This window comes from Fukomys damarensis, unplaced genomic scaffold, assembly GCF_012274545.1.
Source record: "Fukomys damarensis isolate Sample0158 unplaced genomic scaffold, DMR_v1.0_HiC HiC_scaffold_23, whole genome shotgun sequence".
NCBI classification, from domain to species: Eukaryota; Metazoa; Chordata; class Mammalia; order Rodentia; family Bathyergidae; genus Fukomys; species Fukomys damarensis.
Genome location: NW_022900935.1, coordinates 50,002,076 through 50,029,750, shown reverse-complemented (window position 1 = coordinate 50,029,750; position 27,675 = coordinate 50,002,076). Strand labels below are relative to the sequence as shown.

The window sequence follows — 27,675 nt, the reverse complement described above, 5'->3', positions numbered from 1 at the left end:
AGAAAAAAAAAAAAAAAAAAAAAAAAAAAGGTGTTCTAAAGCATTAATATGTAGCTGGATTATAAAGATATTCCAGGCCCCGAGAATACAGCAAGGGAACAAAACGAGCAAACTCTCTTGCCCTTGTAGAGTTCTCATTCTAGAGGTGGAAACACAAAAATTTATGGTAGCTCAAATTTTATTTGAGGAGGAAAAATGGAGCGGGGAAAAGGAACGGAGAGCGCCACATTGGGTGGGAGTGTGGGCTGCAGTTTTCAACAGGGAAGGTCCCTTTGAGGAAGAGCTCACAGAGGCAAGGGTATCTTTTAGGGAGAAGCATATTGGGCCAAAGACGGGATACCTTCAACACATCAGACTGGAGCTTTTCAAAACACAGTCTGTGACTCCATTTCATGGTTCCCTGGCTGTTTGCCTTCCTTTTTCAGGAGCTAACAGACTGTGAGTGCCAACCCCTCCTACCCCCCAGGGGTTTTGGCAGGTGCTTTTGTTCCTCAACCAAACATGTGCTGCTGTTCCCAGAAGGGGGGATTTCTTGGACCATAATGGCAAATTCTACATAGTGCGGAAAGAGTCTTCTTTTTGCTTTCTGGAACTAATATGAATTCTGACATCTACTGTAGGTAAAAATTTTCTAAACCTAGTTTTGTCACAGTAGCAATCATCTGAAATTTCTCCAGTGGACAGGGTTAAGTATGTTTCATTTCTGCAATTTCAGACCAAATGCAAACTGAAAATGGTGCACTCATGGTTTTGTTTTTTTAGACTGGCTTCATCAAGCTCACTTTGGCCTGGTGGAGTTGAAAGGACTTTTGTGAGTAATTTGTAGGAAGGCCTGGGGCTTCTTGTACTCACCATAAAATATTAGTTATTTCTGGAGTTTAACACTCAAATCTTCATCAAATTATCAGTTATTCTTTAGTAACCCTATTCCATGCCCTTCTATATCCTTTCCAATAACGGTAGGCATTTAGGACTGTGTCTAATTTAGAAGCATTCTTTACTAATCGTAAAAATATGCTAAATACGTAATGTGGCTACTCTCCCAACCTGACTCCTAAGTGTTCTGTGCGTGGTTAATGCTTGACATTTTTCAGCAGGAAAGGCTGAGGACAAAACTGGTTGTTTGATTTGAAGACAGTCTCATTCCTGTGTGAATTTCCCTTTCTAAATGTGTGTGCTGCTCACCTCACTTCCTCCCCATGCCTGCCAGTCTAGAACACAGTGGTGCTCTGCTACTTTCCCCTCTGATCACTTGTTCACCACATATTACGGTGGAGATTCAGGAAGTACCTCCTGAATCTAAATCAGACTCCTCAGTCCCCCGTGCCAGGCTCGTGGTATCAACATGGCGGACTGCTGATTGCCATCAATGCTTCCCACTGCCTCTGCCCTCCTCCGTCCTCCATTCACCCACTGAACTGCCAGACACACCCTCCACAAAGGCCCACTGGACTGCACTGCACCTGCCCCGACACACTCTTGGTGTTGTATACAGTCGTACTTCCCCCACTGTGGCCTGCTGCCTGTGCCAGTGTGGTCACTGAGTTACCTTTGTACAAGGAGAGGAAGACAGAAGGGGAGAGTGAGCGTCCCATGTGATGGTGGACATGTCAACACCTGCCCCTTTGCCACAGCTCAGGTCTGAGCTCCTCAGCCTGCAGTGAGACCCTTCGTCGTCCACCCTCACCCACCCCTCCAGCCTAAGTTTCCTTGGCTACCCACTCTCCCACCACAAGGCTCCTTCTCAGACTCAAAGACCGTGTGCCTTTGCTTACAGTGCTGGGCAAAGACCCCCCCTCAGGCCCTTCCTCATCTGGGCTCTTCTAGAGGTGCTTTGTTGTGCAGCTCTTGTTGCTTTTGTCTTCACTGGTCTTCCTCCTAGATTCCTGCTTCCTTGATGGGGCCTTCCAGGCAGCCAGGTGCTCTGTACTTGGCGCCCTTACCCTTGTGATTGGGCGTCTTTTTTGATTTCTAAGAAGCAGGTGGAACTTGACTTTGCCTTCTTGGGATGTGTTGTGTATTGCTCGAACCATCATGGTGGTGGTTTCCAATTCCAGTTTCTAATCTTGAGTTTCAGGTAGCCTTTCCCGATGTTTTACAGGTGGTTTTCTCACCCGCTCTCTTGGCACTGTGGGTGCTCCTCTGGAAGAGTCAGAGATCTGTTTTCAGAGGGGTGATGGGTACATGAAATGGGGGAATTGTGAAAAATGATGCTAATTCTTTAGTAGTTCTCACCTGTTTAGGATATGCATCATTTACCTTTCTACCTCTCTGCTCAACAATAAGAAAAGTATTTCTTTTCTCTCCATTGCTGGATTGAAATTGTCTTAGAAGAAGGGATGTGACAAAGGTCTGTTTTTGCTTTTGAGTATCTTGAAAATGTGTTGGGTCCTTTCTCTTTTGTGTTATATTTTTCAAGTAAGATTTATTTTTATTTTTACTTTTAGATTTTCCTTTTTTTTTTTGAACTGGGGATTGAACTCTGGATCTTGCACTTGCAAGGCAGATGGTGGCACCAGTGAGCTAAGTCCCCAGCCCTAGATTTTACTTTTAAATGTTTCCCAACATGGAGATATTATTTGGTGTACCCCATGGGGCTATCCCTCAGCATTGTCAGAAAAAAGCACATGTCCAGTCTTGTTCACCTGCACCCTGACGGCTTCCCTCCTGTGCGGCTGCAATGGTCACATCTTGCATCTCAGGGGGCTCCTCTTAGAGCTGCAGTCCCCACTTGCAATAGCAGAGATTTAGCTCTAAAGGGTATTCTCAGCAGCACTGTTGGGATGGATCGGAAGGAACACAGCTGTGACGGTGGAGGTACATGGATAAAGTGCCTTTTTGAGTATGACTTACATACTTTCCCATTTATGCACCGTGGTGGGCTGTGTGGTTTGATGAAACGCCATTGCTCAAGAATGAATTCTGTGAAGTTATATCCCAAGTTATATGTCCAAGACCCTTGGACAGGTGATCTTTTGGTCTTTAATTCCTTTATGATTGATTATAACATTCAGTGTGTGTATTTTGGCATAAGTTACCACTGCTGAGGTAAAGCAAATGATTGAGTACATGGGTAGGTATGGGTAGTTTTCTGATTATTCTCGTGTTGCCGTCTTACGACCTTTGTCAAATGCGGCATCGCGTGACTTGCTGAGGTTATCCTTAAAGAAAACTTGTTACGCGTTTTCGCACTTCTGATGAGATGTAGAATTTGAGGAGCTTTTCATTAGCTGTCATTTCTAAAGTGCTTTCCTCATGACAGCTGGGCTTTGAGGAACACTTCAGACTTTCTGCCCTTGCTGCCTTTGCTACCGTGTGGGCGCCGTGTTGTTTGTCCTCTGCAATGCCTGTTTGCCATCCCTGTCTTGTAGCCAGCCAGGTATGGACGGAAACCTCTGTGCACCATGAGCTAAATGCACCTTTTCACCTTAAGGGAAAAAAAACGACTTTCTACCTTACAATTTGAACATAACAACCTGAACGGTATTTAAGGCTTAGATTAACCAGGGGCTTTTTCTCTGGAGGCAAGGAATGAGCTGCCACTGGGGGGAAGTGTTCTCTAGTTGGGTCACTTGAATGCATGAAGTATATTTGGAAGACTTAAGTTTTAAGTTAAGTAAGGGTGAATGACTTTGTTTTTGCCAGTTCTTTTTTTTTTTTTTGGATACTGGGGATTGAATTTGGGACCTTGCGCTTGCGAGGCAGGCAGCGACACCACTGAGCTAAATCCCCCACCCTCTGCCAATTATTCTTTATCAGAAAATAGTATTAGAACATTAAACACATTCTTGAGGAAATGATTTTTTTTTAACCATATTCTGGCTGTGCCTTTCTAGTCTCCCTGCTGTCAGCCAGGATTAAAACCTCCCTGTCAGTTTTCACTCATGCCTTTCACTTTATCTGGTCAGACTGAGTTTTGCTGGTCCCTCTCCATCCCACACTGGTTCAGGCCTGGTTGACCTGGGTTTTTGTTTGTTTTTTGGTACCGGGGATCAAACTCAGGCCCTTGCCATTGCGAGGCAGGCGCCGGAACCACTGAGCTACATCCCCGGCGCTGGCCTGGTTGACTTGGAGGGTTGTGTTTCCTTTCTCTCTGCTTTGTGATTCTTTCTTTCCCCTTCTCCATTCATCCGTGATGCCCTCCTGTCCACACCACGTTCAGGTGTCTGTATCACACTTCTCTTTTTCTCAGGAGCCTCTGTTTTTTGAGTTTTGTGTTTTTTTGTTCGTTTATTTTGTGTTTTTTGGCACCAGGGATCAAACTCAGGACCTTGCACCTGTGAGGCAGGCGGCAGAACCACTGAGCCAAATTACAGACACGCGCCACCACACTCAGCTCTTTTAATAAGTTTTGAAAAGGAGCAAATGAGAGCATTTCAAATCACTGCTCGAGGCACACTTAAAGGGGCCAGTTGGGAGAATTTCTCTGTGCACCGTGATATTTCAGTCATGCTGGAGGAGTCTCTAGTCGAAGAGAAAGCTGGCATGTGAGGTCGGATGGGGGGTCGGAAGGAAGGGCCATAGTGCAGGAGGACAGAACAACCAGTGCTTATCTAGAGGCCGCCAGAGAAGTAGGTGTTCCAGAAATATCGCTGCTCATCTGGGGAAGAGAAGAGAATGATCTTTCAAGGTTCCCTGAGCTGCAGCCAAGTGAGCAACCTGTTCTCATAGCTTCTGTAATCAAAAGGTTCTTATTTCTTCCCACATGGAAGAAGTCTCCTGAGCTACCTCCAGAGAGAGAGAGGCCCCTCCTAAACTCCAGTTTGAGAGTTACTTAAATTTTGGTTGACAAAAGGAATTGAGGTGTATTATGTACAGGTACCAACTTCCCACAAGGATTGTAAACATTATGTACTACACACATGTACTAATAAACTAAAATAAATTCTAAAAAAGAAAATGCATTTTGGTTGACCTAATTGAAGATGTTTTCTGTTTAGCTATCTTGTCACCACACGTCCCCCGCACCTACACCCATTCTGGCTGGCCTGTGTGAGGGACACCTGCAGGGGTGCTCCTGGGGCCTTCAGTGAGTGGTGTGGACTTCCCTTTACCTTGTATACCCTGGGGAGGTGGAGGACAGCCCTCTTGAGGCTGCAGCGGGGGAGCAGTAAGGACAGGCCTCTCCTTTTTTTGAAGGTACTGACTTTATTTAAAAACTTCTTATTAGTGCATGTTTGCCGTAATGATTGCCTGCCCTGTGGCGAGTTCGTACATGAACATCACACATCGCGATGCTTTTTCTACCCCTTTGCTTCTGCTTCTTCCTTTCCCACTCTCTCCATCTTGTGTTTCCCATCCTTTGCAAAATTTCTTTTTCTTAGGTTCTTATTTTCCTGGTTTCCCATTGTCTGTTTTTTATTTTGCTCCTTAATGAAGTAAGTTTTTTTCCTACACACACAAAAGTAGAGACTCGCATCATGAAAGCCTTATCCCCCAGCACATGTAATGATCAGCACGTGGCAGTTCCCCCACTCCCCTCCTTCAGTTCCAAACAAGTACCACGTTTTTTAAAAATGTGAACAAACAGTAATATGCCTGGGCATATGTTTTTAGCTTTTATCATAAAAGTTTCTGTGTGGAAATTCCTTTTCGTTATGAAAAACTTATTTGAGTGACTGTATCGTACGCAGTGTTGACTGTCTTAAATCACTGATTTCCTTTCATTCTCCGGGCTGTGCCACCCACTGTATGTGAGAAGGCAAAAGCCTGCGTAACAGGACCTAGGAGTTCACTCTTCGATTATTCACTAAGTTTTACCTGCGCTTTCTGTGTTTTCTTACATATATTTCACAATAAACGAAAGGATGGGCTTTGCCCCCAGAGTGCTTGAAATTCCATCCAGCCCTCAGATATTTGAGAACCAGTGTGGCCATATGCAAGAAAGGACCTGTCTCCTGGGAAACGTGATAAGAACGTCATCAGTACATACCAAGCACAGTGGACAGTGTATTCACGTTTCCTGGAGAAAGGGATATTTGGAGCCTGAAGAACAAGCAAGTTCTTTTGTTTTGTTTTGTTTTGTTTTTCAGACAGGGCATCTCTATGTAGTTCAGCCTGGCCTTGAACACACTATGTAGCCCAAGCCGGCCTCAACTCTCCTCAGTACTTTTGCCTCCCAAGTGCTGGGGTTACAGGCCTGTACCACCACGACGGTACAAGCAAGATTTAGATGGAGATAGAGCCTGTTAGGGTGAGTTTGGGGAAGAAGTGTCCGTGGAAGACAATTGTGGAGAAAAATTAGGCCCAAGTTTTAGGGAGCTTGAATGCAAGGTCTGCAAACCATGTGCTGAGAGGCCCTGGGGTGGCACCACGAGATCCCTGGGACACTGCAGCTTACGTACTGTGTGGGGAGAAACAGTGCTCCTTCACAGGTGTCAAACACTGCGCTTGTGAGTGTGAGCATGGGATGGTGCTACGTTCCTTTCAGTGATGTCACATGCTAAAACTGAGTTTTTAGCAGTTGCTATGACAAAATTCAAATACCCAGTGCATTCTGGTTTGTTTTTCTTTTTCTTTTTTCTTTTTTGGGTACCGGGGATTGAACTCGGGACCTTGCACTTGTGAGGCAGGCAGCGGAACCAGAGCTAAACCCCCAGCCCCCAGTGCATTCTGTGTAGGAGATGAAAGGGTGGCAATGTCCAGGCTATTATAAGGCTTGGAAGTTGTGCAGCACCCAACAGCTGCACATATGCCATTAGCAAGTAATTGCGTTGTTGTGGCTTCGCTCTAAAGTGCCCCCAAAGCCTCACATGTGGGAGGTGATTGAACTGTGTCAGCTTGCTGTTGGGAGGCAAGGTTTGGTCAGAAGAGATGGGTCACTGGGGTGTGGCTTAGAGGGCTTTATCGCACTCCTCCGCTCCTCCCCTCTTGCTGTCTGCCTCCTGTCTGCCCTGGCATGAGCAGCTGCCTTCATCACACCCCTCTGCCATGTGGCCCTCCCTTGGAGCCAGCTGACTATGGTCTGAGATCTCTGCATACTGTGAGCTAACTAAGCCTCCTCTCCTAAGCTGTGGGTGCTGTGGTGTCAGGTATTACATTGTGTTAGCAGCAAGAAGGTGACTAAGATATATCGTTAAGGATGAAATAACCTTTTTTCTTTCAATTTTCATGAATTTTTTCCCCATATGCGTCTTAGCTGCTAAGCCTCAAATACTTGTTTAGCTCAAGTTAACTACTTCATAAATAAGACTGTTAGGTATTTCTTCCTTTATTCACAAAAAAATACAACCAGATAAACACCCAGAAACAACACAAGCGTCCATCAACAGGTAAATAGATAAGCAAATTTTGGCATTTTTTTAGGGTGGAATACTATTCAGAAATAAAAGAGCAAGGGTCAGGGATTTAGCTCAGTGATTCCAGCGCCTGCCTTGCAAGCACGAGGACATGAGTTTGATCCCTAGAACCTAAATAAATAAATAAATAAATAAATAAATAAAAAACAAAAAAAAACCCAAGAAAAAAGAAAGAAAGAAAAGAGTGAACCATTACAGGGATAAATTTACAAAACATGCAGAGAGAAAGAAGCCAAACACAAAAGAGTACCCACTGAAGCAGGGCATGGTGGTGAACACCTGTAATCCCAGCACTCGGGAGGCTGAGGCAGGAGGATCGCTGTGAGTTCAAGACCAGCCTGGGCCACATAGTGAGTTCTAGGTCAGTCTCAGTTACATAGTGAGACCCTGTCAAAAAAAAAAAAAAAATGTACCCACTGTATAATCATCATTTTTCAGATTCTAGAACCAACAAAAGGAATGTCTTAGTGGTTGTCAGGGTGGAAGTTGGGAGCACTGAGTCCAAAGGGGTATGAGAAGGTGTCTGGGATGATAGAAAAGTGCTGTGTCTTAGCAGTGAGGACAGTTAGTTACATGGGTGTTTATGTTTTTCAAGACTATTCAAACTGTGCATTTAAAATCAATGCATTTAGAAGAAATACGATCATATACAGAAGAGAAGAACCAGAGATTTATAGGCAGAGGGAAGGAGCTAGCCAGCCAGAGGGAAGAGCTAGAAGTCCTCAGAGCCCTGGAACTTCCCAGGGACTCCAGATGAGAGAGTGAAATACCTGAGAACTAAGGTGAAAGTGTTTGTGTTTTATAAAGAGCTGAAGGGAAGGACAGAGCTGGGCAAACTCAGATGAAAAGAAGTCTCAGAGAGTTCATGCCAGCCCCCCTGCATTCCTCTGCTTGGACATAGAAGGCCTGAGGCAAGGAATGAAAGCTTGACCCAGGAGCTAGGAGGGATGGGAACAGAGGCCAACCAGGAAGTAGATAAATAAATTTTCTAATGAGGCAGTGCCAGCTGACCATAGCAGTACTGTGGTATCCTCACTGATGATTGCAGCGTTTTCTCCAGCAGTGCTTGGAGGCCTGGGTGAGGAAAGGGGATTGCTAGGTTGATCTGGGTTGAGGGTTGATAGTGTTCTGCTGATGATTAGAAGTGATCAGTGATGTCCACGCAGGCTGAACAGGAAGTAGGTTGGAAACTAACATTTATGAATTGCTCCATTCAACAAATACATTGAGTACCTCCTGTGTGCTAGGCATTGTTTTGTTTTATTTGATTTGATTTTTGAGACAGGGCCTTGCTGTGTAGTTCAGGCTGGGCATGAACTCTCAGCAATCCTCCTGTCTCAGCTTCCTGAGTGCTGGGATCACAGGCATGTGCCACCATGCCTGGCACAATTTTAGATGCTGGGAATATAGTACACAACAGACGATAAATGAGCTCTCATGGAGCTTACAGAGGCTAGAGTCAGACAGTAAACAGGTCAGTAATAACAGAACTTCAGAAGTGGTGAGTGTCATGCAGAAAGATTAAGCAGAGGAGCAGAGAGTCCTGGGGATAGGTGGCCATGAAACATCTCTCTTGAGATGGTGACATTTGGTCAAAGACCTTCCTAGGCAGAAAAACAGCAAATGCAAAGACCCTGAGGCAGAGTCAGGCTTGAGAGGATTTGAGGACTACAAAGAAATCAGCCTGAGGAGGAAATAGGAGGAGGTTATTTGAAGGTGACAATGTGGGAGGAATTGTGTGGGACTTATAGGCCACTGTGTGAACAGTGGCTTTTTGTGAGCGAGACAGGGAACCAGCAAAGGATTTTGAATGACAGAAACATAATCTGATTTATGTCTTTAAAAGCATCATTCTTCTCTTGTATCAGGGCACTGACTTAAAGTCCTGACAAACATTGAATCCTCATATAATCCACAGAGTTGTCCCATGAAAGTGACATTGGTTTTCCCCTTTCTGATGAGCAGATTGAGGTTCAGAGAGGTTAAGTAACTCTGCTGAAGTCATTCCGATGATCACTGGCAGACTCACGACTTTAGCCTAGGTTTGTCTGATTCCCAAGATCATATAAATGAGGGGGGAAGTGGAGGGCTTGAAAGAGCCACTGTTGGTATTGAAGGGACACTGGGAGTAGAAAACAGAATGATGATCATTTTGGAAACAGACCAGACATGTGTTAGAATTAGGCATCAGCAATATATTTGAGCCTTGGCTGTCTTCTGGGCGATTGTTGGTTCTGTTAATAGAGCAGGGTAGTCAAGAGCAGAAGCCAGTTTGCGATGAAAGATGGGGTAGTGGCTTGGATTGTGGACGCTAAGATGCTGGTAGGAAATAGTGAAATGCCCAGTTGATCCAGAGAGAAGAGCTTGAGGTGAAGACCTAGAATCCCCTCTTGTGGTTGGACTTCATATGCTCCCCAACAGAGAAAAGAGAAGCTGCAGGGGAAAACCTGGAAATGTTCCTTCAGGTATGGGAGTAGGGAGTGGAGGGAAAAACTCAACTTCTTGCCAGGTGCGGTAGTGCACACCTGTTTTCTCAACACTCAGGAGGTTGAAGCTGGAGGATCACTGCAAGCTCAAGGCCAGCCTGATCTGCATAGCAAGACCTTGTGTCAAAAAACAAAATAAAATTAAATAAAAACTCATGTCTTAGAGATAAAATGTTCAAGGGCCAGGGATTTCGCTTAGTGGCACAGCACCTGTCTCACAAGCACAAAGTCCTGAGATTGATCCCGGGTACCAGAAAATAAAATTTAAAAAAAAGAAAAGAAAAAAATGTTCAAATTTTAACTGGAGCATGGTGACACATGCCTATAATCCCAGCACCCAGGAGGCTGAGGCAGGAGGTATCACCTCAAGTTCAAGGCCAGCCTGGGCTACATAGTGAGACCCTCTCTCTAAATATATATATATTTAGAGAGAGGGTCTCACTATGTAGTTGAGACTGCCCTGGAACTCACTGTGTAGCCCAGGCTGGTCTCGAACTCACAGCGATCCTCTTGCCTCAGCCTCCCGAGTGCTGGGATTACAGGCATGCGCCACCACGCCCAGCTATTATATATATATTTAAACCCTCATAAACCGACAAAGGAAAAAATGTGAACATCTGTCTTATCATTTCAGTCTCAGGTTAACAAGGAAGATTAGGTTAGCATAACACAGTAGCAGTGTCACCTGATCTCATCTGGGAAGTTGTTTTCTTTGAGTGGAAAGGTTGTGCTTCCTGGATACCAGGGGGTTGGATTTGAGGCCAGGGGCTGCTCCTCCCAGGGAAGCAGTGAGCACATTGGGTTTTTTTTTCCTGAGCTAATCCTGGGAAATCAAACATTGATTACTGCAGTATTTTCTCATATCTTTACCTGATAACCTCACGTTTATCTTGAATAACACCCATTTTTACACTTGTGAAGGAAACCCTCCCCGCTTCTTTTTCCTGAAACTAAAACAGCTTGGTGAGGTTGGCTTACATCTTAATCAGGCTCCATATTAGAAAGAATGGCTTATTTTGTAGGAGTATTTGTTTACATTCTTACAGTTTACCAGTGCTTCTTTTCATATGGCTGAAAACTTTTTTTTTTTGGTACCAGGGGTACCAGGGTTCAAACTCAGGACCTTCCTCTTGCAAGGCAGGCAGCGGCACCCCTGAGCTAAATCCCCAGCTCCTGAAAACTTTTTTTAGTTTTTGTTTTATAATTTTTTTGGTGCTAGGGATCGAACTCCTCAGGTCCTTGTGGTTGTGAACCACTGAGCTAAATCCCTGGCTTGGTTGGGTTTTTCCCAGGCCCACACCTTTGCCCATCTAGGTATGTGGTTTTGCTCAGTAGATGGTGAATGCCAAGGTGATCCTCACATTCCCTCCTACTGGAGTTCATCTTCTCCTAAGACCAACTGGTTCTTACACACCAATATATTTGTACCAGAAAGCCTTCCCTGTTTCCACGGATGTCCTGTGTCTTATGGTGCAGGGCATATCCTGGGGCCTGAGGGCTCAGCATCGGGTGACCAGTGCATAACTAGAAATCCAGGAAGATCTGCATCTGAGGCTGAGCAAACACTGCACAGCAAGGATCAGGTTATGAACAGGAGTTCAAGTCATGTCAGTTACTGTTTAGCTCCTGGTGAATTCCTAGGCTTTGGCAGTATCCTTTTTAATCTGTGATACCTTGAGGGGCTGAAATAAACTAAAAAGACACCCCCCCCTTTAATTTCCCTGCTTTCTCTGGAATAGGATATTCTTGCTTTTCCTACCTTACATGGCTTCAGGGCCACATTTTAGTACCTGGGTTCTACCTGCATCTTGACTAGTTTGTTTCAGTCAGTGAATGTCCTGTGCTTTTGTTTCCTGTCTCTTGCATCAGTCTGTTTATGAGAGTGTACCAAGAGGTGATTAATGGGAAAGATAAACATACGCTTACTGACTGAAAGTTCATCCTGTTTCCTAAGGTGTTTTTGGTTTAGCGAGTTGTTTGCTGCCCACAGACCACATCTGGTGTGTGTAATTCTGTCTTTGTGAGCACCGTATGTCTTTATGTAGGACCAGGGCTATTAAACTAGTGTCAGTATATGATAAGGCTGGAAAGATTTTCCTTCACCCGAGAATCCCAAGTGATAAAGGAGGATTGGACAGCTGTCGGTTACCGTAAGCAGAGCCACTGGAACTCTGCATACAAAATCCTTGTAGAATGTTTGCTGCCTTCCTCAGCCCTGAAGTTGTGTATGTGACTGGAGCTGTGAGTTTTGATAGTTAGCAACACCTCCTTCGTGTGCAGTCTCTTCTCTGAGGATTTTGGATGTTACAGCACGGTGAGGCCACTCATGCCCTTTCACCTCACCCCCATCTACCCAGCCAATCAGGAGCCTCCTGGTAGTGTTGCCCAGGAGAATCTAGGGCGGGGAAATTCAGCCATTTTTAACTACTATGAATATGAAATTGACTTAGAGAAAAAAGCTTTTTTCTAATTTAAAAAGCAATGCCCGTACAAATTTTGAGAGATATAGAAAAGGTGTGTGCCAACAAAAGTAATGCACAATGAGCATTTTTGAATTCATCTAGTTTTTTTCTTCTATGTTTATAGAAGATCCCCCCCACAGTTGGATTAATAGTGTCTGGACCATGTTATATTTTCTCCTGGACCTAACAGCATAACACTTTTATGTGTTTTAAAACTTTATTAGCCCTTTTAGAAACCTTTTTTTTAAACCAAGCTGATATTCCGTATTTTAACCATATTATTGAATAGTCACATTTGTAATGGTACATTTGAACATCTATATATAAAATCATTTTTACATTTATATTATTTAAAACTAGGTTTTATAAAACTCCAGTTAATGGATCAAAGGGAATCAAGGATTGCTATTATAGGCTGCTCCAAAGGGCTGTATCTCCATTTACCATCCAGTGAGAAATCTGTACTTTAAGCCACAGTTTGACATTTCTGAACAGGAATATCTAGTACTCCTCCAGGTACCTGACAAGGTAATGATTTGGATTTTAGAAGTCCTTGATGTTCCCGATAGTGATCCTGTCGCTTCGTGTCCACTGTGGCTTATGACTGATTCTTCCTTCTGTGTTCACCCTCCAAGTTATATGGCAGTTTCTTGGTAGCAGTTCTCATGCTGACCCCAGTGACAATCGTAAGAGCTTGTATTTGTGTCTTTGTGTGTGTTTCCTGGAGTATGCTCACGTACAGTATCTCACGTCAGTCAGCCTCCATTGTTGGTATAACTTGGGACTAGGGCCCGGGATGTTTTCAAGCATGTATGATGATGCCTTTGTTCTTTTGCACAGATCCGGTCCTTCAGGTCCCAACACACGTGGAAGAGTAAGTTTTCTGATTTGCTCAGCACTTCTCTTTAACTTACTATTTCATTTATTCAGTCATTTGGCATTTAGGAGACGAGTAGCTGGGAAACACACGTGCATAACAAAAGTGAGTGAGAGCTGAGCATGTAGCCCAGTGGTAGAGAGCTGGCCTAGAATGTGCAGGACCCTGGGCCTGATCCCCACCAGCCCCAAAAGAAAGAAAAGAGAAAAGAGTAAGACACATGAAGTCTCACAGGTACTCTACTGGGAGCCTGTGCCAGGGAGGGGGTCGTCCATTCCTTCAGGGAGGATGACAGTGTTGTTTAAAAGGCTTTTTGGGTGGAATTTAAGCTGAGTTTTATTTTATTTTACTTTTTTACGGTACTAGGGATTGAACTCAGGACCTTGTGCTTACCAGGCAGGCACGGTGTCACTGAGCTAAATCCTCCACCCTGATGAGTTTTAAATTTAAACTTCATGGTGTGGATCTCTCCTTCTGCTGGAGAGGGAGGATGATCATGGCCTGCTCCGAGCGTACATGTGTTAGATGAAAAATTGGGTTGTCATCTGTAGGAGCTTCGAGTGATAGCGAAAAGAGATTTAGCAAGGGGTTTCTGAGCAACTCAAATTGCAGTCGAGTCTTCAGCAGATTAACCTTACAGATAACCCACCCCTTCCTGTCTGCTTCGTGTTTGTCCCCGTGGCAGATTCTCTGACATCAGTTTTCACAGCTGTTTTTTCTTTTGCTTGCAATCAAAAAATAAGTGTTTGTTGAAAACTAAAGGTAGGTTTGTTCCTCCCGTTCATGTATCATTGCCATACTATTAATTTAAATATTAATTATTGGATGTTCTATGTGGAATTGAAGAGTGGACTTGTTGGGTCCTTTCCACTTATTTTACCTTCATCCAGACTGCTTTGGCCAAATGATAATTTACTCTGCAGTGGTTTCTTATGACTTCCTCCGCAGGTTGCTTTACTGCACACCATAGGGGTATTTTATGCATTGGTGGCAGTGAGGGAGCAGTGGGTGGAATTGTTTTACATCCACACCACACCACACACACACACATACACACACTCTAATCCCCACTACTCCTGTGTTATGGCTTTGCATGGCTTTGAAAGTTTGTTCTGTGCCCTAGGGTATCCTTTATCATTCATACTTACTATTTAATCTCTAGGCCTGCCTTTCTCCCAGATCCCAATGATGGAAGCCTGTATACACTTGGGGGCAAGAATAATGAAGGCCTGACGGTGAGAATATCTAGCTTCTTCGCATACTCTCGGGGTTCTTACCTCTGTCCTTAACTGTGTTGGCACATCAAGTTCACCTGGGATATTTAAACAGACTTCTGGGGATTCTGATTCACGTGGTCTGGAGTGGATACTGGGCATCAATATCTTTTTAGAGCTTCTTAAATGAGCTTTTAAATGTATAGCCAGAGTTCAGCCAGCACACTGGAAGGATAGGAGTCTCCCTGTTGTAACTCGGTTTGCTCTAACGTGGGACCTTCCACTTGGGAGGAAGAGGTATAGCTTGAAGCACTGTCTGCACTCCACCCCTGCCAGATAGCATGCCGTGTTCTATCCCAAGCTCCTTTGGGAATGTAGATTAGTGGTTTTCACATTTCTTGACCAGAGGCACTCTAGAAAAATACTGAGCCTAGGTCTTTGTTCCAGAAAGTCCTCATTTAATTGATCCAAGTCATCAAGGTTTTTTAAAAGCTCCCCAGATAAGAGAATTTAGAAGCTCACCTGTGATACCAGCACTTGGGATGCTGAGGCAGAAGGATGGCCGGTGAGTGTAAGACCAGCCTCAGTTACATAGAGTTCAAGGCCAGTCTGAGCTACATAGTGAGACTCTTGTCTCAAAACAAAACAAAAGGAAACAGATCCACCCAAAGGGCCCCTTGACTGATGACCGAGGAATCCCTATAGTGTGGTGGTGCAGGATAGTGTTTTCAATAAATGGAATAGACCACTGGGGACACCATACAGAAAACAGTCTATACTTCTTTCCCCACCACCTATCCAAATGACAACCAGTTCCAAATAGATCAGAAATCTAAATGCAAAATGCAAAAAAAATAACACTTTAAGAAAAAAAAATACTGGAACATCTTCCTGACCTTAGAGTAGATAAATATTTATTGAATATGATGTTAAAAAATATAGTAACCATAAATATAAAAATTGATATGTAGATTATTTTAAAATTAAGAGATTTTTCTTCCTGAAGAAGGGAGGCAATAAAGTAGCTGTAGTCCACATACCTAATGAAGGATTCATATTCCGAATATATAATTACTCACCAATAAAAAAAAGAATTACTATAGCTCATTAGAAAAAGACAACCAAATAGAAAAGTAGAATATAGTGAAATGGTGAATATACACAAAAGTTCTCCGCTAAAAAAATAAATATATAAAAATAATTTTTAAAAAAGGTACTCAGCTTTATTAGTTAGTGGGGAAACACCAATTAAAACCACAGTGCCATGCTGCGGCCCAGTGTGCATCGATGGGTTCACCAGAATGGTTAATAGGAGCAAAAGAAAGAGGAGATGTGTTGGTGGAACGTGGATCAGCGAGAGCGCCTCTGCTGCTGGTGGAGGCACATGGCGGTACAACCGGTTTGGCAGACTGTGTGGGAGCTTGTACCAAAGTCCCTGTGCCCTGAGATAATGCCCTTCCAGAGTGTATACCAAATAGCCATGCATACGTATCCTGCAGAGGGTGTGTGTCCAAATGACTGCAGCTATTTGTATTTCTTTATTCATTTAATTTTTGGTTAATTTAGGTCAGGCTAGCTTTTTTGGGGGTGTTTCCTTTTTCTTTCTTTTTTTTTTTTTTTTTTTTTTTTTTTTTTTGTTTTTTGTTTTTTGTTTTTTGCTTTGTAGCTGAGACTGACCTGGAACTCACTATGTAACCCAGGCTGGTCTCGAACTCAGAGAGATCCTCCTGCCTCAGCCTCCTGAGTGCTGGGATTATAGGTGTGCACCACCTTGGCCACCTGTAGCTCAGGCTAGCTTTGAACTCACTGTCTGTCCTAGACTAGCCTCAGACTGACAGAGATCTTTCTGCCTCAGCCTCTCAAGTGCTGGGATCACAGGAGTGCACCACCTTGCCTGGCTTACAGTACTATTTATAATTAGCACATGGTGGAAACTATCCAAATAGCATCAACAGTAGAATGGAAAAATAATTATGTATTACTCCACAGCAGTGAGAACTAACACCCCACAACTGCACACAGCAAAAACTTATATCCATCCTACAAGCATAACATTGGGCAAAACGTGACATAAAAGACTACACAACAAATGATTCATTTATATAAAGCTCAAAAAGACGAAAAACTAGTGTATGCTGCTTTGGAGTTAGGATAACATTTATCCTGGAGAGTTAGTCAGGGATTAGAAAAGGATACAAAAGGGGGTTCCAGAGTGCTGGATGTTCTGTCCTCCATCTAGATGCTGTTGGTATCCACTTATAACGATGTCTGAGCTGTGTGAGTACCAGTGCTTTACATTTGTATATGATGCTTCAGTAGAAAGTTTTCAAAAAATCTTCATGAGATTCTAATGTGCAGCCAAGGGTGAGAACTCCTGTCTAGACTGTAACTGGATTGTGGGGAATAATATGGGTATTTAAAAGAATTTCTTTTTTCGATACCAGGGGTCAAACTCAGGACCTTGTTCTTGAGAGGCAGGCATGGCGCCACCGAGCTAAATCCCTGGCCCTAATTTTTTTTTTTTTTTTTTTTGAGGTAAGTCTCACTCTGCATTTCGGGCTAGTCTTGAACACTATGTAGCTCAGGTTGACTTTGAACTCATGGCACTCTTCTGGCCTCTATCTTCCAGAGTGCTGGGATTAAGGCTTGCACCACCACGCCTGTCCCATTTTTTTTTTTTTTTTTCATCTCTGGGACTGAAACAGGTGAGTGAAGGGCAGCTTGTATAGAGCTGTGTGTACTTCACCTTCTGCATTTCTTGCCATTGGTTTATCTCCACATTACTGTGCTCTCTGTTTCTTAAGCATTTGTTTGCCAGAAACACTGACTGATTTGTTTAAGTCCTCTCATTTGAGCCTCTCAGCAGCCTAGAGATGTTATCCCCATATTAGAGGTGGGAACTGAGTGGGGAGAGGTCACAGAACGTGCCCAAGGCTGAAGCTTGGGACTCCAGAGGACGCTCTTACCCCCTGGTGTGCCTTCCTGTAGTTTAACAAGTCCCGAGACTGCGTTTCCCGGCCTGCCCTGGACACAGGAGAGCTGTGGCCATGCTCACCCTAGGGCACAGCATTCCAGACTGGGAAACTGGCAGGGACTTTCTGGTTCTCTAAAACATCTGGCAAAGTACAGGCTACACTGCCTCTTGGTGCCACTTTTACTTTTTTTGTTTTGTTTTTTGAGGCAAGATCTTGCTGTGTAGTCCAGACTGGCCTTGAACTCTGCGTAGTCCAGGCTGGCTTTGAATTTGTACTCCTCCTGCCCCAGCCTCCCAAGTGCTGGGATTATGGGCATGCACCCCCATACTCGGCACATTTTTCCTTTTCTAAGGCTTGAATGTTTTCTAAGGCTTTGAATGTTGGGATGATGGGAAAATCCAAATTATTGATTAGTGTTTGCACTTTTATTTTTAATGCTACAGAAAAATCTTGTCTTTCTTAGAGAAAAAGGTGACAGTGTTATAGAATCCTGAGTTTCTATAATAGCAGGTACCTGTAGAGCAGTTTCAAGAACACCAGAATGTTCCAAAAATAAAGTACACTAAAATAAGCACTAACCAAAAGTGTCAGATGTCAGCTGTAGACTCAGAAGAATCAGTTGTATGATGAAATATGTTGAAACATTTGGATTCCTTTGAGTTTCTTTTCCCGACACCTACCATAGCTTCCTTTTCATAACCAAGGTTCAGTTTTCTTCTGGTTTTTAAAAATTATTTGCTGAAGAGAACACCAAAACTTCTCTTTTCTACCTTAGACTCTTGTGTTGTCTTCTTCCCTCAAAGCTTAGACTGAGTCCCAAGAGTCCTTCTGCTTAGGATTAATGTAAGCTTTGTCATTCTAGCTAATCAGTATCTCTGGATCAGTATTCCAAGACAGGAATTAAAAAATATGCAAGACAGGACAATCCTTTCTCCTACTTTTAAATGTGCAACTCTTAAGTTTGTGTAGCTCTTTTCACAAAATGTTTATGTCACTTAGGGTAAGTGCCCTGGGGGGAGACCTGAGGGCCCCCTGCATCGTGTGTCAAGTGAAGGAATTAGTGTTTCAGGCCTCTTGGAAGTGTGCAGGGAAGCCCAGGGCACCTCCTTTTCCTTGGTTCCAGTTAGGAAAACTCAGGTCTGCTAAGTGCCTCTCCTTTTAGCGGAACTGGGTAACAGAAATATACTGCCCAGTAAAATTGTAATAATTGCACAAGACTTGGTTAACTTAATTTTTTTCCTCTCTTTTTTTTTAAGAAACTTCCCTTTACCATCCCAGAGTTGGTACAGGCATCCCCATGCCGAAGCTCAGATGGAATACTGTACATGGGTAAGAGTTCCTGCTTTCAATACTAAAACTTGGATCTCTGATATCGAGTCTCAGAAGTCAAGAGAGAGGGATCCTGTCACCCTCTTGCCCGTCCTGGTGTGAGAGGCCTTTCTGCCTTGATTGTGTTATGGTACTATTTGTGCCAGGATCAGGTGACTAATTAAGAAAAGGTTCCCCTACCTGGAATAAAAATTGATGCCATTAATACAGTTACTCATTTAACAAGCTTTTAGCTGCCGTGTTGGCCTATTTCTGTGATTTCAAGATTGCAACACATCTAGCTGCAACTGGATGAAATTTAAAGTGAATATAATAGTCAGAGCCAAGGAAGAGAAGCCAGATCTTGCCCATTAGTTATAGGACTTTCTTAGTATTTTCTGCTATCAGCATATTGGGTAGAAATAGCACTTAACAGCTTGTCTGGATAAGCTGCCTTCGGGCCTCAGGGGTCACAGCTTTCAAAGCATCAACTCACCTGCTTTTTTTTTTTTTTTTACCACTTTTCTGCCAAAATGTCAATAAAAATAAATTTGTAACACAAAGGAGAACTGTATTATCTTGAAATCATTGTAGTAATAATAGCTTGTGTTTATATAGGAGCTTGTGTTTTGAGGAACTGAAAGTGCTTATTGCTTATTCATGCCTCAGGAGCTTATGTTTGTTTCTGGGTTTCAGATGAGGGCCAGTTTTTAAGTTTTTGTTAGTGACACTAGGACTCTTGCTTTCTTCCAGCCCTTCAAACTAGGGAACGCCCAGCCTAGGGATTCAAAGAAAGTAATCCACGAGGCTCTCTCTGTCCTGTGGGCCATTCCCCAGGCCCATCTGACCCTCTTCTGACCTTCTCTGTCACTGCTGTCTGGATTTCCAGCTCTTGCCAGCAATTCCTTACTTCTTTAGAATGTGAGGTGTTGTGTTTCTGTCGTCTTTGTGTGGTGCTCCTTCTTTTTTTGGTACCAGGGATTGAACTTGTGTGTCCTCTTAATTGACTTAAACATATTTAAGAGTGTGGTAGTTGCCCAACTGTAATGGTTCTTGAAGTAAGCAGATGTGTATCATGCCAGATGGAAGGGATTTATGGTAAGAGCTGCTTGGTGATAATTTCATTTTGTCTTCATTTAAAAAAAATTAAGATCTTATCACCGAGATGATCCATGGGCAAGTTGCACGCACATGGAACTGGCATGGATGCTACATCTGTTAGAATGAAGTATAGCTTTAGCAAATTTTAGTGCCCCATGATCTGCCTCAGTATCACACTATTCTGCTTTTAGGAGTCTTGGTTATAGGATATTTTTCTAGTAAGTTAGCATGATACAAATAACCAGGGGCCATGCCTCACGAAACAGAAATGCACACATCACAGTGACTGAGTTGACCTTCAGATCAGAGGCCCATGCTACTGTCTCAGTCTTGGCCCAGATGTCCTGGTGTATATTCCATGGTCACATATGCTGTGGGTTTTCTTATAGTATGGTTCAACTTTTCTTGTCTACCTGTCTATATCTTTTAATCAGCTGCCTAAAACAAGGGTTATGATCTATTGCTTGGGAATCACTTACAGACTGGGTATAGAGGCTGAGATAACTTCGGCTTCATTAACATCAGGGTACAACCAACTCCACTGACCCAGCACAGGTACTAGCTAATTATAGTTATCAGTGGTAACTATAGGTTCCCATCACATGTGGGCTAATTAATAAGGACATTGGGAAATAAGAATTGTGGTTACCAGGGAGATGAACCCCTGGGTATATTTTTGTATTTACATAGCTCCTAGTCTGTGGGAAAAAGGACTGCCCTTTATATAAGTCAAGATTTTTCATATTTAAGGCCACTCATCAAAGCAATGAAATCAACTTTGAAAGTTAGGAGGCTTTTAGTAAGCTATAATTTATTATGTTTGGAGAAATTTTATATCATCATTAAATTATACAATATAAGGTCTAGTGGCCCAAGATGTTGTTTCAACATTACAATTTATTTTGTCACTTCAGAGAATCATAGAATGTCTTCAGCAGCCTACCTATTTTAGGCCTCTCAGCGCAGAGAATGTCTTGAACAGCTAGAAATGCTACTTTGGCAGCACTATGTTTTCCCATGAGGATAGGTGTAAATGTCGATGTTCTGTGACCTTTCAGGTAAAAAGCAGGATATTTGGTACGTCATTGACCTCCTGACGGGTGAGAAGCAGCAGACTTTGTCATCAGCCTTTGCAGATAGTCTCTGCCCATCAACCTCCCTTCTGTATCTTGGGCGAACAGGTAAGAAATGAACCTCATGTACAGCCTGCTTGAAAGGCTGCAAAGAGGATGGAACAAAGCTCCTCTATTATTCGCCTCTGTTTCTGGCATTATTCTCCAGAAGGTTGCCAGGACTGTCTTCTCCAAACAGGATGAAACTCCCTTTCTAAGACCCGTCTGTGACCCCGATTGCCCAAGGGATGCAGTTCAAACCGCCCCATAGTCTACAGAGCCCCTGGGTGCAGCTGCTACTTTTCTCTTTCTCATCCTTCCCTGTTTCCCTCACTAACTTTTTCCAGCTGGGGTGGGATACCTGCTGTGCTCCCTTTACAGACTTGTAGGTTGTTCATCTATACAAGGTATCTCTGGTTTTGCCTGTCTAGAAAATATCCTCTCTTCTTTCACAACTCTGCTAAAAAAAATGTCCTTCTCTGTGGAGTCCCTTCCTAGCTTCAAAGCCCCTTCCCTGCCCAGGGATGCTTGGTTCAGCTTTTCCATCCCTGGGGCACCTGTAGCAGCTGGTAAGCCTGTTGTGGTGCCATCTCAGTGCCCGTCGCTGTCCCTGTACAGGCATGAATAGCATGCCATTTTCTGTTGCCTCTCTTTTCAGCCACCTTCTTCTTAACACTTGTCACTACGCATTTATAAATTTGATGTGCCTGTTTTCTGCCTCCTCTACTCACATATGCATTCCCCTAGGGAAGTCTTTGTTTTCTACGCTGGACATATTACCTGACATACAGGAGGTGCTCAGATGTTTGAACAAGTGAATGGGTGTGCCTCTTTGCTGTGGAAATATGCCTTACCCATTTGTGTGTGTCGGGTTTGCCATAAAAATTGTAAAATACAAATTAAAGCTAAAAGCGGAAGCCAGAAAATATTTAGAAGAAGAAAATTATACCAAAAGACCCAGGCTCCTATAAATATGTAGGATGATCATACGTCAGTAAGATTTATATGTACATAAAGCCAAACCTAGTTTTAAAAAAACATAGGATTAAATTCGTCACAATTAAGTCCTAAATTTGGTCTAACCATTCAGGTAGCCACAGCTGTACAGAGACAGAACTTTCCTTCAGATGCAGTGGACAACTGCCTTTCTGCAGATTAGAAAGGCCCCGTCCTCTCCTGCTCCTGGAAGGAAGGTCTTACACTGCAGAACTCTCCATCTTCCCCTGGAAAAATCAGCTGTTGTGATTGCTTAGGGTTTGTGTCTCTCTCTCTCTCTCTCTCTCTCTCTCTCTCTCTCTCTCTCTCTCTCTCTCTGTGTGTTCTCTCTCTTCCTCTCTCTCCCCCTCTCCTCTCTCGTGATTGCTTAGGATTTGTGTGTTCTCTCTCTCTCTCTCTCTCTCTGATAACATACTGCATTGCAGTTTAGCAGGCTGGCCTTGAACTCACTCTGTAGCCCATGCTGGCCTCAAGTTCATGGTGAACCTCCTCCCTTGGCCTCTTGAGTGCTGGGATTGCAGGCACATGCCACTATGCCCAGCTTTGTTTACCTTTTCCATTGAATAAAATCTTAACAGTGGTTCCAGCTTCAACTGGATATAAAAATTGTTTGGTTCTCAGGTAGAATTGGGGCATTAGGTGGGATCTGTGTGCATAGGTGCACAAACTATTGTTTCCTTATCTATTACTGCATAAAAAACCACTTAACATAGTGCTTTAATACCGCAGCCATTTAATTGTTCTTGATTCTGTGGGGAAGGAATTCAGCAAGGACAGATCATCTCTATGCTGCATGCTGGGCACACTCCTATCTGGGACCTTGGTTCACCTCCACGTGACCTTTTCCCTCACAGATGATCTGGACTTCTTAACATGACAGCTGGGTACCCTGTTAGTGACGTGGATGTTAGAATGCCTCAGAAGTCTTGAGCTCAGAAGTCCCAGATCCTTGCTTCCACTGAAGTTCTGAGGCTGGCCCAGAGCCAAGGGTAGAGAAACCAACTCGGCCTCCAGATGGAAAGGCTGACTTAGGGAGGAGTTGTTGTTGGTGATCTTTTTAGACGGTGCCACAGCCTTACCTCTGGCTGTAGTAGCTTTCAGCTGTTTCGCATACAGACATATTCACCTCCTCCCAAGACTCCCCGGGTCCGGCCATGACATAGTCTCCAAGTCCAGCTCCTCGGGATCTGTATCAGGCTGGAGGGGAGACATGAGAATGAAAGATGAGTCACCCCTGTCCCCATCAGACGTGCAGTGGTGAGACTGGAGCTGGAGTCAGCGGTTCCGTTCAAACAGGGAAGGGAAGAGCAGCGCGTATCAGATACTGGACCTTAGTAATTCTGAAAGCTGTCCAGGCACATATTTTTAGGTTCCCCTCCCCGGGGGACAGGAATATTCTTTGATTAAGGCCCAGTTTTACCCTCCAGGATTTGTCCCCTGATATATTGTTTTTGGTGGCTCTTGGTTTTGTCCTCTGAGAAATCCTCTTTACCATAAGAAATGGCAATTTTGTAGTTTTCTCAGTCCTCTGTTTATTGAAAGTAGAGGATTTAGTCTTTTTTGTTTCCATTTTTACTATCTCTGGTCATTGTAGCCCATATTGATACTACACCTTTAAAATTTTTGTGGGTTCCCACATATTGAATTACTGTCTATGCCATTAGATAAAAGCTCTACCCACACAAGTCTGCTTTAGAATGTGAAAGTGCTGTGGGCCAGCGCTCTTATGGTTCTTTTTGTTTGGTACCGGAGATCAAACTCAGGACCTTGTGATTGCAAAGCAGGCGGCGGAAACACTGAGCTAAATCCCCGGCCTCTAATGGTTCCTCTTACCTAGCACAGGTTCTGGGACAGGGGTAGCAAACCTAAGGTATGCCTGCCATTGAGAGCTCTAGGAGGTACTATACTATTGTCTTTCTGAGGTCTCAAAGAAGGGTCTGATACAGTCTCACCCTGGGTGATCTTGACCCTGACCTGAGGCCAGTTTTTCACTCCTAGTGCTCTGGATTTTATCTTTGTTCTAAAGCAATGTTCTATATGGAGAATCTTGCTTAGCTGGAGAATCAGTCTTGGACCCTCTGTAGTTCCTCTGTATTCTGCTTGAAAGCTGAGTGATTTCTTCATTGGCTTTGGCATTTTCTGCTTTCTGCCTGGGAAGCTCCTTAGCCGGATCCTCTAGTCATTACTTTTCCTGTATTCCAGGTTAATAGAAGCACTACATGACCTCAAGCTGTGTCACCCTGTTTCAGCTTCTAATGGTAATTTCCTCCTGCTCTTTCAGACCTCCACTCACAGCCTCCTTGTCACCTTTCCAGTTTCTTTCTGGTCACAGAGTGCTACAGTTCTTAGGTTTTTGTTACGGCACCATCCCACTTCTAGGTACTGAGTTTTAATGTCACCCTTCTACTGCCATATAATAAACCACTCCCCAAATTAGTGGCTAAGACAGGGGTTACACTGCCGTGATTCTGTGAGCTGTGAGTTCCGGGTGCAGGAAGAGGGTGACTCGTCTCTGCTCCACATGCTGCTGGCCAGGTTCACTCACGTCTGGGCTTGCAGTTCTCGGTGGCCTTTCACATCTGATGTGGATAGCCTGGACTTTTAACATGCAATTTAGGGAGAACTTGTTTGTTGTAACTAGGGAAGTTCAGCAGGTGCCATGGCCCCTCTGTGGTAATGGGCTCGTCTGTATCCTTCAGAATACACTATCACCATGTATGACACCAAAACCCGAGAGCTCCGCTGGAATGCCACCTACTTTGACTACGCAGCCTCACTGCCTGAGGATGATGGGGACTACAGTAAGTGCTCACAGTGGGCTCACAAGGCCGGCGTGGCCCCTTCCATCTGTGGGAAACAGTTATTGCAGAGCAGGATTTTCTTTGAAGACACCTTCATCATGTGGACTTTCCACAGGCGAAAGTAAATACTTCCGATAGTCAGTGTGCCAGAATCCTGGGTGAGAATTTCAAGGGAAACTGAAGTAAAATCGTGGTGCATTTGAGGGGGATACCGTACTGAGTCCTGCGTGTCACAGAAGAAATTTAGTGTAAACCTGCATGTGACGGAGAAGTCCACTCTGAAGGTGGCTCCTTAGTTATTTCTAGTTATTTCTTTAGTCAGCATTTCCCCAGCTCAAATGATAACTGAGAAAGCCAATTTTGTCATCTTAACATTGGTATCTGAAAGTCCAATTCTGCCTTGTCTAGTCCAGTACCTGGAATATTTTCATCGATTTCTGATTGCTCCTTTGTGAGTCACATGAACAAAGATGTGACTTTTTTGAGTCATTAACATTTCTTTTATTAGTACATGTTTTCAGTACGTAATGATTACAATTCATTGTGGGGAGTTGGTATGTGTACATAACACATCATAATCTTTTTACTTCTCCTCCTGTCCTCCCTTCTCTTCAGTGACTTGATATTGGGGACCCGGGACAAGTTCAGTGGAACTGGTGAAATAATCCTGAGAACATTCTGGAAATCTTGTCCCCTCTAGGCAGGTTAATACAGCTTGCTAAGAGTAGAGGATGTGGTTGCAGGATGTGGCGAGTATTGACGTGCTTTGTTGTTTGATGCTTAGAGATGTCCCACTTCGTGTCCAATGGTGATGGGCTGGTGGTGACTGTGGACAGTGAGTCTGGGGACGTCCTGTGGATTCAAAACTATGCCTCCCCGGTAGTGGCCTTCTATGTCTGGCAGAGGGAGGGTCTGAGGAAGGTGATGCACATCAACGTTGCTGTGGAGACCCTACGCTACCTGACCTTCATGCCTGGGGAGGTGGGCCGCATCACCAAGTGGAAGTACCCATTTCCCAAGGAGACCGAGGCCAAGAGCAAGCTGACGTGAGTTGGGAAACTCGAGGTGGAAGAGGGCAGCTAGGGGTAGCGGGGACACTGTCATTCTGCCTCTGCTGCAGCATAGCATGCCCTGCCCTGGTGGAGGCCAGGGGTCAGGCAGACAACTCTGAGGACAGGAGTATAACAGCGTAAGAACTGGGGGTGCCCTTTGATGCTTCAGAGTTCTTGAGAATCAAATAAAAATTATGGGATAGGAAAGAGACTGCTAGTATAACTACAGTATAATTTGGGTGTATCTCTTATAGAGATTTATCTTTTTCACTTTATGTGTTTTCTAAATTTTTATGAATGTTCATATCCAACACTCAACAGGCTTGTATTCTCAGTCCCTACCTACTAACAGTCTGTCACTAAGACACTTAGCTATGTCAAGCCTCAGTTTCCTACTTTATAGGGAAGGTCAAGTAAGATAATGTATATGAAAATGTTGCTGAATCGTAAGCCAGCACTTAGTTGGAAGGTGTTTGTTGAGAGTGGTTTAGGTAGCTTAGTGGAAGACCTACCTGATAAGGGCTTTTGACAATAGTAACCGGAGGGTCTGGAGGTGCAGCTCCCCCTGTTCTCCTGCTGGCAGCATAGCATGACCCGCACCCATACCCCGAGAGAGGTCTTAGGCAGGGACAGACCACAGGCTGTGGGATGGGAATTTCCGGGTTTATAATTTCCTTTGCATCCCTTTTGTGATTGAATGTTCCTTGGGGCCTTTACAGAGCCTCTAGTCCTTGAAAGCACAAGGCACAGTGATAGTGATCTGGGTGTAGGTGTTCAATGTGCTGGTCACGGCCATTATGAGGCTTTGGCAGTGGGTGTTAAGCGTTCGTCTTCTGGCTAGTCATTGGATATAATCCTTTCCATAGGCCAGTCTGGCCCTGGCATTCTGCAGACAAGAAAACTGAGGCTTGCCCTTAGGTGGTTGGTCCAAATTTCCCTAAGTGGTGAGTGGAGCTGAGGCCCACAGTCCTGGCGTCCTGTTTCCCAGCAGTGCCCTGTCTCACACCCTACTATTTTGCTCCGTGCCTGGGCTAATAAGGCGGCTGCTGGGGCTGGTATCTGGGGCTCTGATTTTATTCTCCCAAAGGCCCCCTTTATGGGATCTGGACATGAAATGACAGGAACATGGGTGTCTCCTCTCTCCAGGCCTACTCTGTATGTCGGGAAGTACTCCACCAGCCTCTACGCCTCCCCCTCCATGGTGCACGAGGGGGTCGTCGTTGTGGTGAGTGAGTTCACTGTGGGGCCACAGCTGTCTCTATTTTAGTGAAGAGTGACCTGAGCTGGGTGTGGTGGCACAGGCCTGGAATCATAGCACTCGGGAGGCTGAGGCAGGACTGCTGCGAGGTCGAGGCCAGCCTGAACTGCTTGGTGAGACCTCAGAAAAACAAAAACAAAGGACCCAGAGCTATCTGTGAATATCCCTCTGGTTAAGAATTCGAAACAGAGCTGCAAGTCTCAGGAATGGCCTCTGCACATGCTGGATTCTTTAGAAACCACATTCTAAACCCAGGAAGCCCCAGTTGGCTCTGTTACTTTTGTGTTCAGTCTAAACTTCCCAAGTGGTGTCCAGGCCTCGTCAAGACAGCCTACACGGTGTCCTCCCACAACGCTGTCAGTTTGTGTGTGACAGCCCCACAGCCTAGCCAAGCACATCTTCCTGATTCCCAAAGGTTCCCTGTTGTGCTTTCTTCTGAGCCTCAGTTGGGACTGGTTTCACACTTGGAATGCCCTTCCTTCTTCCTTTCCCTCTTCAGATTCCCTTCCAGGCTTTGTGCCTTCCCAACCCCCACCTGGTCCTGGCCAGCCTTTCTTGAGCACCACTGTCTCTGTGTCTGAGCCTTCTGACCCTGGCCACTCATCCTGGCCCTCCAGTATGATTGGGCTCTGAGGTTATCTCAGGTCTCCTCAGGGAGCTGCCTGGCCGCCCTTCTGCAGCAGCAGCAGCAGGCCATGTCTGCCTCTGTCAGCTCCTGCTGTGGGCCCCTAGCTG

At 44.4% G+C, this 27,675-nt stretch overlaps 1 protein-coding gene across 1 annotated transcript in view; it reads left to right on the top strand.

Moving 5' to 3' along the window:
• Positions 1-27,675, top strand: part of Ern1 (endoplasmic reticulum to nucleus signaling 1) — a 70,536-nt gene that overhangs the window by 18,901 nt on the left and 23,960 nt on the right. The window contains exons 3-9 of the mRNA XM_010616761.2: positions 13,087-13,120; positions 14,286-14,358; positions 18,569-18,641; positions 20,780-20,902; positions 24,529-24,630; positions 25,415-25,676; positions 26,829-26,907. Coding sequence (XP_010615063.1) covers positions 13,087-13,120; positions 14,286-14,358; positions 18,569-18,641; positions 20,780-20,902; positions 24,529-24,630; positions 25,415-25,676; positions 26,829-26,907 — 746 coding nt within the window. The remainder of the gene's footprint in view (positions 1-13,086; positions 13,121-14,285; positions 14,359-18,568; positions 18,642-20,779; positions 20,903-24,528; positions 24,631-25,414; positions 25,677-26,828; positions 26,908-27,675) is intronic.